General features: G+C 34.7%; 1 protein-coding gene across 1 annotated transcript; it reads left to right on the top strand.

Annotated features, from left to right (window-relative positions):
- LOC126825678 (RNA-binding region-containing protein 3) lies at positions 1-13,039 on the top strand. The gene is made up of 13 exons (XM_056101789.1): positions 1-24; positions 1,242-1,348; positions 3,289-3,381; positions 4,187-4,298; positions 5,136-5,204; positions 5,663-5,730; positions 6,384-6,601; positions 7,410-7,471; positions 8,222-8,315; positions 9,146-9,240; positions 9,890-9,948; positions 10,448-10,580; positions 12,338-13,039. The coding sequence occupies exons 1-13, from the start codon at positions 1-3 to the stop codon at positions 12,389-12,391; spliced, it is 1,188 nt and encodes a 395-aa protein (XP_055957764.1). The 3' UTR covers positions 12,392-13,039.
- The last annotated feature ends 1,006 nt before the right edge of the window (positions 13,040-14,045 follow it).

The following is a 14,045-nucleotide window of genomic DNA, read 5'->3' as shown; positions in this document are numbered from 1 at the left end:
ATGTATTCTGATACTTGTTCAAAGGTAAATAAAATATTTTATTCTAATGATACCCTGTAATGTTCTCTAATTAATGAGACTGATTTAAAGGGCCAATCCCGATAATATTTTAGCGAATAAAACTGCTTAATTTTGTGTTAAAATCCCTTAAAATCATCTACCTTAGGGCCAAGCAACTAACTCAATATATGTGATAGGTTTTCAAACAGCTTAAACTCGGCAGTCTTCATCTGGAAATGCAGACTGGTGTCCCAAGCTGTATTTATGCGGTGTCTGGATAAAACCATGCTTTTATTTTATACAAATAATGTGTAGGTGAAATTTACCTTTCGTTATCAAGTACAGCACATGGGTCATTCACTGTATAGACCTCTAAAGGAACGCGAAATGATTATCGGGTTACCCAACGAAAAAAATGACCCGAAATCTTAAAAGGGTTACGTGTCTGGATAAGCAGTTTTGACGTTCACGTCCAAACGACTTAATATTTTAAGCTGCAATTTTGAGACAAGGTCAATACACCATTCCTCTATATTTTGGCGCTTAAATTGCATAAGTACTCGGACTTTATTTTTCAGACCCTGTTCAAATCGGAATAGTCCCTTTAATTTAGAAATATAATCAGGTCATGCAGATCTTTTAAAGGGATGCAGTTGTATCAGAAATGTTCTGCTCCTGATCGGGCTAATGAAGACGGGCATGTGCCATACAGAGTGCTATGAGGGGAATTTTGCCTGGACAGCAGCACTACGGCCTACTCTTATTACTCTTATATCAAATTCCAACTGCCAAGGGATCATTTACGTGCAGGCCAATGTGTTTATCGTACTGTACGAAGACTATAAGTGGTTCCTTGCCAGGCCCTTTGTTCTGTACCATTGACAAGGGGGAACCTCACCGGAAAATCTGGATGAACTTTCTCGGTCCAATGCAGGTTTGTTTTGCCGAATGGTTAGCATATGCGCGCTGACTCATAAGGTCTGTCATTGAGTCAACTGGCGTGGTTTCGATTTCTCTGATTGTACGTGACAAGCGGTAGGGTCGCCTGTCTAACCTCGTGGATTTTCTCTGGGTCCTCCAGTTTCCCCCCACTGCTAAAGACCCCTATGCGCAAGCAAATTATTGAAATAAAATAGAACCATATGTTAATTCCGAAATGCCCTAGTTTGTGTCGAGTGGATGTTAAACCCCATTTCTGTATATACATGTATATGGCCTTATAACCTATTATATTATTTCAGGCACTGAACAGATTACATCAGTTGGAGATATTGGGGAGTAGACTTGTGGTGGAATACGCTAAAACTACACCTGAAACTAAACTACATCCGCCATCACTTAATATAGAGTAAGATCAATGCAAAAATATATTTACAACCGAAAGAAGTATTATCACTGGGCTATTTGGATACGCTAAATAATCCCTCCATTGTATAGTACAAGATAATACTGTCTAGTCCTTCGGATGGGATGAAAAACCATGGTCCACCAGTGTATGTGTTGGCGTATACGTAAAAGAACCTTTGACATTTGGAATTCAATGTGAACTAGACAGACACAACACTGTCACAGTAAAATACCATTATATCACACTGCATCATTTGTGCTATTCCGGCGTGGTTTCCCCTTGTCAGTGATGCAGGACGGAGGGCCTGACAAGGGCAGCTGTCTAGTCATTCGGATGAGACGAAAAACCGAGATCCCGTGTATATATTGGAATGCACGTGAAAGATCCCCTGGCAGTTGGAATTCGATATAAGAGTAGGCGATAGTGCCGCTGCCCAGGCAAAATTTTCCTCATAGCACACTGTATGGCGTATGCCCGTCTTCATTAGCCCAGTATAGGAGCAGAACAGTAGGACGTTAAACCCCATTTCATTTCATTTCATTTCTTAATTAGCTAGTCCAATTGGTGCACAAAAGCATGTCATAATTTTGATATAATCTCCATTTGGTTTTTATATTAGTTAAGTACATGTATTTTTAGGATGAATATATCTTTAATTGTTCTCTGCCTTTTGAAGAAATCTTGTCTTCATTAGTCCAGTCAGTGACGAAAAGTAGGATGTTAAACCCCATTTCATTATATATTCATTTCATATATATATATAGTTTATTCAGTATTGGAGGTCACAGACCCAAAGGTACAAATATACAATGATCACTTGGATGATGGTAAAAAGATGGTGGTAGATGAACAAATTTGAAGACAATTTTCAAGGATGTACAATTCAGAACTAATTGAAAATACATTCATAGTGCTTTGATTACTTAAACCTGATCACCTATTTTATACTTGGCCTTATTGATATACTTTACATTAGATATAATATCCTTGGCATTAAAACAGTGACATAAACTTGAGAAGTTGTGTAAGTTATTTTGGATGCGCAAGTAATTTCTGGGAATATATTGAGCTCTCAAATCTTTTAATTGCTCACAAACATATAAAATTCTCTCCAAAAAGATAAATGAGGAAATAATTTAGATTAAGGGGAGAAATATCATCCTTACTGTTGGATTGTTAAAGATACATTATGTAAGATTTAGATAAAGAGCTGATCATTCTTACTATATAATAGCTCAGAAATAGATAATGTGAAATGAAAATATTGAAAATTTCATTCAAATTACTTCATTCTGAGCCAAGTTATCACTGTTTGTATAGTTTTGACTAGATGTGTGCATTGTGGTAATCAGCACACTGGTATATTCGAGATTTATCCTGGCTTTTCCATTTATAAATTAAATTTTTAAATGGCAAACCATTCTAATCTAGTTAAAGTCTCGAGTATCTGATGCCATCAAGAGTTGATTTTGGTCTTGTTTTGTTAAACATACATTATGCAAGAGCTAAATCTGCCTATTGCAGGTCTTTCTTTAGGCCTGAAATGATTTCTCCGATATTAAATAGATTAGAACAGTTCAGCCATATTTTGATTTAAGCTAAAAAAAAAAATGGAGGAGCGAGACTTATCTTCGAACAACCAGTACAGTTGTTGAAATTATTGCACACGTCTTGTCAAACCTTCAAAGGGTAATATCTTCACTCGCAATAGAGTAATTTGTATGAAATTTTCAAATTATTCATTTTACATTATCTATTTTCGAACTAATATAGCAAGAATGGCTAACTCTTTATCTAAATCTTACATAATGTATCTTTAATAAATGTCTACTCTAATTAATAGTTTATATAACATTTCAGGCCTAAAGACCTGCAATAGGCAGATTTAGCTCTTACATAATGTATGTTTAAATATGTTGCTGTTCGTCGTTTTTTTAAAGAAAGAAAACCAAGAAGGAGGATAAAAAGGATAAAGTTGAAGAAAAATCAATTCAGTTTACTCCACCACAAGATGAGATTCATACAAAATGGGGGTTTGTATTTTAAAAGGTGTAAATCTATATTATCGAGAATCTTTGACATTGCAAGAGTCGTTTTGAGGCTAACATATGGTACTTTCTGATCTATGGTTACACCTACAATCATTGACAGGGGGTTGGGGTTGGATGTTATGTCATTGAGTCAACTGGTGTGGTTTTGATTCCCTGATTGTACGTGACAAGGAGTAGGGTCGCCTGCCCAACCTTGTGGGTTTTCTCTCGGTCCTACAGTTTCCTCCCATTGTTAAAGACCCCTCCATGCAAGCAAATTGTTGAAATATGATTGTACTGTGTGTTAGTCCCAAAATGACCTAGTTTGTTTTGAGTGGACAATAAACCCCATTTCTCTCTCTATCTCTCAGTCATTGACAGCATTATTTCTGCTTACTAACGTCCTCATGCTGTATCAATATATTATAGAATGTCTCATTCTTGACCTTTAAACGTAGTGAACCGTCAAAATGAAGTATGGTAGTTTATAGAATGAATACATACACCATTTGTTTTCTTCCATAAGAAGTCAATATGTAACTTAATTCTGGGAAAAACCATAAAGTAGTAAAGGAAATATCTTCACATTTTCCACCCTTGTTGATTTTTTAGTGATTTGTATGCAGATAGGTCACAACCTGTAAGTGTTATCCAGTTATAAATGGGGAGTATCTCTCTTTCTATTTTAACCCTTTCACATTCATGATGTCTGAGTATGAATTTATCGAAGAATACGGATTGTATTTGTTGATCTTATTCTCTTATCTAGAACACTCAGTACCACCTAATATTATTTTTTCTTTTTAAGGTTTAATTACCCTAGAAATCCACGTTTTAGATATGTGTACCCATCACCCACTGTTACCATACTAACTAATATAGCTAATGCTTTAGCGGCTTGTCCAAAATTCTACACGCAGGTAAAAACTCAAACATTTCTGATAAAGTCTGCCTAGCTTGATAAACTTGCTGTAGTGTAGGTCTACAATCTGACCTGCCTAGCTTGATAAGTTTTCTATAGGCTTACACTCTAGTCTGCCTAGCTTGATAAAGTTTCTATAAGCCTACTCTTTAGCCTGCCTAGCTTGATAGAGTTGTTTCTATAGGTTTACCCTATAGTCTGATAAAGTTGTTTCTAGAGGGTTTACCCTGTAGTCTGATAAAGTTGTTTCTAGAGGTTTACCGTGTAGTCTGGTAAAGTTGTTTCTAGAGGTTTACCCTGTAGTCTGGTAAAGTTACTATAGGCTGACCCTGTCGTCTGATAAAGTTTCTATAGGCTTACACTCTAGCCTGCCTAGATTGATAAAGTTTCTACAGGTTTACCCTGTAGCCTGACAAAGTTGTGCAAGCTACCTGACTTATTTTGAATAAAAGGGTTATTTTGTTTGAAATGTCCTACTCTCTCGCAGTACTCACATTTCTCACTAAACCCCATACTTGGGTCTTAGGGGAATACCTTGACTTAACCAAACCTCTGCACCCCACTCAGGCTTACACTCTAATTGTATGTGCAGGAGGACCGCACTACACACAAAGCAAAACCGACAAGACATTGCAAGAAATAAACAACAAATATCAAATCAAGTGTAGAAATCTGATGGCCAGATGTTGTTTAATAGATTTGATGGCCAGCCGTTATAATATAATAGTTATGTGTTGTTTAATAGATATGATGACCAGTCGTTATAATAGTTGTTTGTTGTTTAATAGATTTGATGACCAGCTGGTATAATATAATAGTTGTGTATTATTTACAGGTTTTACATCTAATGAATAAGATGAATTTACCAGCACCATTTGCTCAACCTACACCAACACCACCTGTTGTAAGTTACTATCTTATATCCACTAAAATTTATTTTTACATTTGACACCTATAATTTATTTTTACGTGTGTATTATAACATGTTTATATGTGTATTATAATATGTTTATAATAATATGTTTATATGTGTATTATAATATGTTTATAATAATATGTTTATATGTGTATTATAATATGTTTATTAGTGTATTATAATATGTTTATATGTGTATTATAATATGTTTATATGTGTATTATAATATGTTTATAATAATATGTTTATATGTGTATTATAGTATGTTTATATGTGTATTATAATATGTTTATATGTGCATGATAATATGTATTATAATATGTTTATTATATGTGTGTTATAATATGTTTATATGTGCATGATAATATGTTTATTTGTGTATTATAATATGTTTATTTGTGTATTATGATATGTTTATAATAATATGTTTATTTGTATATTTGCAGCCATCAGGTGAAATTAAAGAGAGTAGCAGTGAATCAGAAATAGAGAGTGATACAGAAATTACAGTCAAGTGAGTTACCAACCTTTACAGGAATTAAAACAAATATAATTTCAGATCTACTGACTTGTCTGTGATATTTCCCTAGTTGGAGGCACACTTTAAACACATAACTAATAGTAGGCCTATTGATGAATTTCTGACTTCAGTGTAAGGTAGCCTCTGTTACCCAGGCTATCAATATACTTTGTTTAGCTTTGGGAAGTTAAAATTTCTCAAAGTGAAACAGTGCTATAATAAAACATCTGTTTAAGAATTCTCCGATACAGAGCTTTTGTTATAGTCATAATGGCCAGTCATGACTGATTGGCAGAGAAATCGACTAGCTGTATAACTTACCTATAGGTCAATTTACATGCCATAAACTTAGATTTTAACCACAAAATATGAAATATTTAGTAAATATTTTTGTTTTTATGTATTAAAATACTTCCAAAAAAAAAAAAAAATGTGGATGATGGTAAAAATTGTCACATTCTTTCAGAACTTATCTTGCTTATCTCAGGCAAACAAATTACATTAAAATTTATCAGCAAGCAAAGTGGAAGACCTTATGTAAATACAAACAGAAGTAAACAAAATGTCTAAAATTGACCCAAAAACTCTTACTCCATAGCTGTCAATCTTTCTTGTCATATTTTTGATCATATTAATCTTTTCATCAGAGCTGCTAAGAAAAAGAAAAGACAATTGAAGGAGAGGAAAGACAGACCTAAAAAACGAATGAAGTTAATCGATGATTTCCCAACTCTAGCAACAGCACCTGTTGAACCTAGTAAAGTTTTTGAGATGGATGATCAAGCAACAGCTCAACGTAAAATACAATTAAATTTACCGTCTGTTATAGCTGAAACTGTCGATGATCGTACTAAGGCATCAGTTGGTGAGTAATGTCAAAACTTTAAAAATTCTTGAATTGTTGAATAACAATGTCAAAATACAATTAAATTTTCCGTCTGTTATAGCTGAAACTGTCGATGATCGTACTAAGGCATCAGTTGGTGAGTAATGTCAAAACTTTAAAAATTCTTGAATTGTTGAATAACAATGTCAGTCCTAAAATGGTCAAGTTCTGTTCAATATTTACAAAGATATTATGAATTGAACTTGTTAACAATAGGTGGACGCTATAAAATGTATATGGTCAAAGCAAGGCAGCATCTTTTGATGGGCTGGAAATGTTTCAATTTCATTCATTCTGTACCAAGATCTGATAAATTGATAATCTGCAGACAATATGAATGAGATATGGTCAAAACAAGGTGGCATCACCTATAATCTACACATAATTTTTTGATGGGCCACATAGGTTGCATTATGGTAATAACCACATTTTTCCTTTTAGGCAAATAAGTCAAACTCTATGTCAGTTAATTGAAAACAAAATTTCTGTGGATATCCGTTAGAAAACATGGATAACTTTTTCACTTCTAGATATTTGTGTTAAGTCTTCATGTTCATCCAATAATTTTAATTGATTTTTATATTGACACGTGTCTCCACGGAAACGTGAGTACTTGCCTCGTCTACAAAACGGAGGTAGGATAGCTGAATGGTTAGTGCGTGCACGTGGTATCATAAGGTCTGTCATTGAGTTAACTAGCGTGGTTTCGATTCCCTGGTTGTACATGACAATGAGTAAGGTCGCCTGTCTAACTTTGTTGTACCACTTATTATATTTATATTTTTAGATAAAGAAACAAGAAAAGAACAAATTGTAGAAGGATTTGGAATTATTGAACCTGTTGCTAAGGTAAACTTGTAACCAGTGTATCCACAAATTGGGAGCTTATCTTTTACACACATATTATATCAATACCAGGACATCCTTTTGACCCATTAACATGTATACCAAGGCTCCTAATTAGACTATTTTTACCAGTCCTGGCTGTACATGTCTACCAGGAAACCAATTTAGACCTCATTGACCAGTCCTGGCTATACATGTCTACTATGACACACATTTCGACCACATTTACAAGTCCAAATCATTTAAAGTGTAATCCAAAACACCCATTTACTAAGATTACACTTACCAGTCCTGGCTGAACATGTCTACCAGTCTTATTATACATGTCTACTAGAACACTGATTTAGACCATATTTTTACCATTCCTACCAGGAGACCCATTTAGACCACATTTACCAGGGGGTGATGATGACCATGTGTTTAAATGTACTAATCATAAATAAAGTGAAACTAGTGTCATTATATATTCAGGACAAGACAGTTCCATAGACTCTTACAACCAGTCCCCTCATCCATTCACTTGACTTAATGATTCTCCATGTTTTCCCGTTGTCCTCTGTGATCCTATTGGGTTGTTTTTATGCATGTGGTTGTCATCCTGCACTTCAGGTTTCCTCCCACTGCTAAAGACCCTCTACGCACCAGCAAATTATTGCAAAATATTGAACCATATGTTAGTCCCGAAATTACCTAGATTTACCTCTCTGTCTCTCGCACTTTCTAAAAGCCTGACAATGATATTTGTTTTTCCAGCCTGTTACACGTGAAGATAATGATAATGATGATGATAATTGTAGTGAATTTATATCCAGTGAGGAATTGAAGAGAGGAAGAATATCTAGAGAAGGTTGGTTTTTTACCTTCTAAATGAAAAGGGGGGTTGGATGGCCGAATGGTTAGCGCGTGCGAGCTGTATCATAAGGCCTGTCATTGAGTCGAATCCCCGGTTGTATGTGGGTTTTCTCTGGGTCCTCCAGTTTCCTCCCACTGCTAAAGACCTCTACGCGCAAGTGAATTATTGAAATAAAATTAAACCATATGTTAGTCCCGAAATGGCCTAATTTGTGTCGATTGGACGTTTAAACCTCATTTCTCTCTCTCTCTCTCTCTCTCTCTCTAAATGATAATATGTATTAATGTCTCTGATTGTTATTAGACAGATTTTTTTTAATCCCTTACCAAACTACAATAATACAAAAGTATAAAATCTGAAATAAATATCAGTCCAAAACAGTTCGGGGGTGGGGTTGGGTGACTGAATGGTTTCCTCACACTGTTTAAGACCCCTATGGGCAAGCAACTTATTGAAATATAATTGAACCATGTTAGTCCCAAAATGACCTGGCCCCAAGTTCACAAAGCATTCTCAGACATAAGTTAAGAATTTACTCAACTTTCGGTTACTGTATATGAGAAATATCTTTGATCCGGAAACAAAAAAAATACTTTGCACATAGTTTCTTATTGAAGAATTTGATACAATAAAACAACAAAAGTTTTATAAAGGGCTGTATAATATCTAAAATAAGGTGAACAATTTTGAGTAAATTCTTAACTGAAATCTGAGAATGCTTTGTGAACTTGGGGCCTGGTTTATGGGCAGCGATATTTTTAAGCTCAATCAAGCACCTTAAAATAACAATGTCTAAATGTTTGATTTTTTTTTCATTATTTTAGAAAGAAGAGAAATAAATGTATTTAGAAAATATGAACGTGGAGAACCGAGCTGTCGTCTTTATATCAAAAATCTGGCTAGGCAAACAACAGATAAGGTATTTAAATCATTCATACACCTATCAATGTCTCTGTATGTAGCCATTGTTTTTAAATCCACTGTATATAGTTAATGTTTTTAGTTCATACCCCTCTCAGTGTTTCCATCTTCTATACAAAGCCCTTATTTTTGGATTTATTAGACTAGTAATTATTTCCCATAGCAATCCTTTCTTTTTCTCATTATGTCCCCTTTCTGTCCGGATTAAAGTGTAGTGTTTGAATTTAAATTTTCTAATATGGTTTTGGTTAAATTTTCATTAATTATGTGGCAGAATGATTAGAAGGTAAAATAGATGTGGTTAATCTGTTGTAGAAAAAACTAAGATGATCAGTTCCCTTCAGAATAGTTATACATGTTAGATGATTGTGACATTTTCTGCTAGTAGCGGTTGTTAAGATTAAGAACACCAAAATGTTAGAAAAGGCCAACAAAAGTCATGGCTTTGACATTGAAGTGAAGTGAATGAGAAGGAGAAATTAACCATTTTGTTTTTGATCTGTAGTTACCTCCCTTGTAGTCTACTTAACCAACAAATTGTTTGGTTCGTTCCATTTTGTTTATAATAATTAATAATAATACTTTAAATTATTTAATAGATGTAAATGTATGAATAATATTGTATATATTTGTTTGGATGTGTTTAGGATCTGAAGTACATATATGGTAAATACATAGACTGGACTAATTCAACTCAAGTCAATATGTAAGTTTATATACACACTGTTTAATCTAACAAAACTCAAGTCATGTACACACTGTTTAACACAACTCAAGTCATGTACACACTGTTTAACACAACTCAAGTCATGTACACACTTTTTACTCTAACACAACTAAAGTCATGTACACACTATTTACTCTAAAACAACTCAAGTCCTGTACACACTGTTTCCTCTAACAAAACTCAAGTCATGTACACACTGTTTCCTCTAACACAACTGAAGTCATGTACACACTCTTTAACACAACTCAAGTCATGTGTTACGATTATCTATAGGATGTTTTAAATGTTCTATATTTTGATTATAATTTTGATATTCGTGTTACGATTATCAATAGGATGTTTTAAAAGTTCTATATTTTGCTTATAGATTTGATGTTCATATTATGAAGTAGACAAGTTCTATATTATGATTATAATTTTGATATTTATGTTACGATTATCTATAGGATGTTTTAAATGTTCTATATTTTGCTTATAGATTTGATGTTCGTGTTATGAAGGAGGGAAGAATGAAAGGACAAGCATTTGTAACTTTACCATCAGAATATGTGGCTATATCAGCTGTTGATGAAACACATGCCTTTATTCTCAACGATAAACCAATGCTAGTCGTATCCTTTTATAAAATAGATAATATAGATACAATTATTATGTTTATAACAGTGTAATGTTTCAACAAGATTTCATACATTAGTTTATTTCGTGGAAGCAGCTGTGGCTTAGTGGGTAAGACACTGGCTCGCTAGCCTGGGGGTTGCTTGTTCGATACCTGCATTGGCCAAGAAAGTTCATCGAGATTTTCCGGCTTAGTTTCCCCTTGTCAGTGGTGCAGGATAAAGAGTCTGACAAGAACAGCTGTCTAGTCATTCGCATGGGACAAAAACCTGAGGTTCTGTTTACACATTGGTGTGCACGTAAAAGATCTCTTGTCAGTAGGCTATAGTGTCGCTGCCCGAGCAAAATTTTCCTTATAGCACACTGTATGACATATGCCCATCTTCATTAACCCAGTCGGAGTAGAACAGTAGGTCGTTAAACCCCCATTTCATTTCATTTCATTTTATTTCTTTACTTGAATACGTCTTATGAAGTTTTGTTAATTATTCAACACCATTTGGGAATGTAAACACAAGTAAACAGTTGTAATCCTGACACTCATTATCTGATCTAGACAGACCATTTTAAACTAGGCCTACACGACAGTAGGAACCCAAAATTTTAGTTTGAAACTCATCACAACACTAGGATCTAGAAGAGTTGTTATATAACAGGTGTTCTAGTTGATGTGAGGAATTAGCCGATGAAACAGTCTGTTAAGGTGAGTACTTGGTGTGCTCTGCACGAAACTGTGGGTAAAACCCTCTGATGTCATAGGGTCAAAAGCCACTCATATGGCCCCTGACAAGACCTCCCATTACAACTGCTCAGATTTTCATGTAGTGTAGGCCATCGAAAGTATACAAAAATGAAATGAAGTATATATCTGTATTTTAATCAAATTGTTTGAAACTAAACATTAAATACAGAAACTTTGACTAAAACGGCACAAGTATACCTTTCTGGAGTTGTGGTGTTTTGCAGTGTAATACACATAGTGATTGTATCCATACCAATCATTCAGGTATTATACACAGTGATTTTATCCATACCAATCATTCAGGTATTATACACAGTGATTGTATCCATACCAATCATTCAGGTATTATACACAGTGATTGTATCCAAACCAATCATTCAGGTATTATATTTTAAAGGGGCATTATGGAAGATTAGATAAAAGAGCTGGCAATTCTCACTATAATAGTTAAAAACTAAGTAATATAAAGGGAATTTGCTGAAAATTTCAGTCAAATTGATCCACTCTTTTAGCTTTTGAACTTTAGGCCTAGTCTCGGTGATCATTACTAAAGTCGGTATGATAAAAAACATTGTCTTGCTCATCCATTCTTGGATTTAATCATGAAGAAGCGTTGAGCAGCAGATCGGATCCTAATCCAGTAAATATCTCAGGCTAGTGTTGATGATGGTCTGGATAAGTTAATTAATGTCTAATTAATAATTTAGACAACATTTCAGGCCTAAAGAAAGACTTGCATTAGGCAGATTTAGCTCTTGCATAATGTATGTTTAAGTCAGTTGCTAATTAGATCTCTAGGATAATATCAAGACTATCTAGATCTTCCAGTTCTAACACTATCACTGAGATCCACTCTTACCGGGAAATATCATATTTATAATAGTTCATTTTTTAAAATTTTTACTATTTTATATATGTTTGGTTATATTTATTTCAGTAGTTTAAATATATTTTCTTATCATTGGGTTTGTGTATAGGCTTTTGACTTTGTGATCCTTAACATTAAAATAGCAATTTGCTAGGTCTGCTAAAGCTGTAGCTGATCCAAAAACAGAAGATAAATAATCTGAGAATTTTCTAATGGATTCGTTGATGGTGTATGTCTGGATAAACAAGTTGATCAGTGATATTGTGAGCTGAACAATTCAGTTATGGTATATGTCTGGATGAACAAGTTGATCAGTGACATGATGGCTTGACGGTTCAGTTATGGTATATGTCTGGATGAACAAGTTGATCAGTGACATCTTGAGCTTGACAGTTCACTTATGAATGTATCGCTTACTGGTTTGATAACACGGAGATGAAAATGGAAAGAATTGTTTTAATTAAATCTAATAAACTAAAAGACAAATCTGTAATGGACAAAGTAAAAGACACCAGATCGAATGTGGCTGACAAATACTGAATTTGTTCTTGACATTGTGACTAGTGTTATCACAATTACAAAATTCTTGAATCGGTTAATCGGCTGGCCAAATCGGTGCTGATTAATTGGATGCCGTATAAATTCTATAATAATGTAAAATAAACGTTTCTTTCATTGGCTAATAATGTCATTGTCATACTGCATTACACGATTTTTCTCTTGCGATTGCTTGTTATAAAATGATGCGTGAACACTGAATAGCTGATTGTATATTATTTTAGTACATTTCTTTGAGTTTGTGCTAAAGAGATGGTTAAATTGGCAATAAACAACATTTTACTACATGTAAGTCACTTGTTTTGATATCTAGTTACGTGGTTGAGCTGAGTAAGACATTCCGTGTTCTGACGAGGGGCTGGCAAGGAAAGCTGTCTAGTCGTTCGGATGGGACGAAAAACCGAGGTCCCGTGTACACATTGGCGTGCACGTAAAAGATCCCTTGGCAGTTGGAATTCGATATAAGAGTAGGCCGTAGTGCCGCTGTCCGGGCAAAATTTCCCTCATAGCACACTGTATGGCGTATGCCCGTCTTCATTAGCCCAGGTTAGGAGCAGAACAGTAAGACGTTAAACTCCATTTCATTTCATTTCCGTGTTGTGACTTACCCCTACAGCTTTAACAGCTAATTAAAAATCCAATACTGGTAATAGATTACAATTACTATTTAAACATAGCGATAATCATATTGACGAAAAACAACAAGAGAAGCTGCATTTTACACATTTCGTAGTAAGCCATGCAGGGTTGGATGGCTGATTGGTTAGCACCTGCACGCTGTATCTGTATCCTAAGGTCTGTCACCGAGTCAACTGGGATGGTTTCGATTCCCCGGTTGTACGTGACAAGGAGTAAGGTCACCTGTCCATCCTCGTGGGTTTTCTCCATGTCCTCCTGTTTTCTCCCATTGTTAAAGACCCCTATGCGCAAGCGAATTATTTATCTCCCTCTCTCCCCTTCTCTCTCTCTCTCTCTCTATCTCTCTCTATCTCTCTCTCTCTCTAGGGGAAGACCACTGTAAATGGGAATTTCTGTATTAAGTCTTAAAAGACTAGTTTCAATATTGCCAGCAATTCAGCAGTGTGTTTAGCAGACAGTTAAAGTCAAACATTATATGTAATTGTATAAATGTAAATTGGATGAAACGACTACCGATTTTTCAAAATGTGAATCGGTTTAAGCTAGAAACTGAGATTAAACCGATTAATTGTGATAACCCTATCTATGACAAGTGACTTTTTTTTTTCAAGACTTGCGGTGGCTGTGAAACCTGATATATACATGACTCACCAA

The sequence above is a fragment of the Patella vulgata genome, chromosome 6 (assembly GCF_932274485.2).
Source record: "Patella vulgata chromosome 6, xgPatVulg1.2, whole genome shotgun sequence".
Lineage (NCBI taxonomy): Eukaryota > Metazoa > Mollusca > Gastropoda > Patellidae > Patella > Patella vulgata.
Note: the sequence above shows the minus strand (reverse complement) of the source record. Positions and strands in the feature narration are given on the sequence as shown.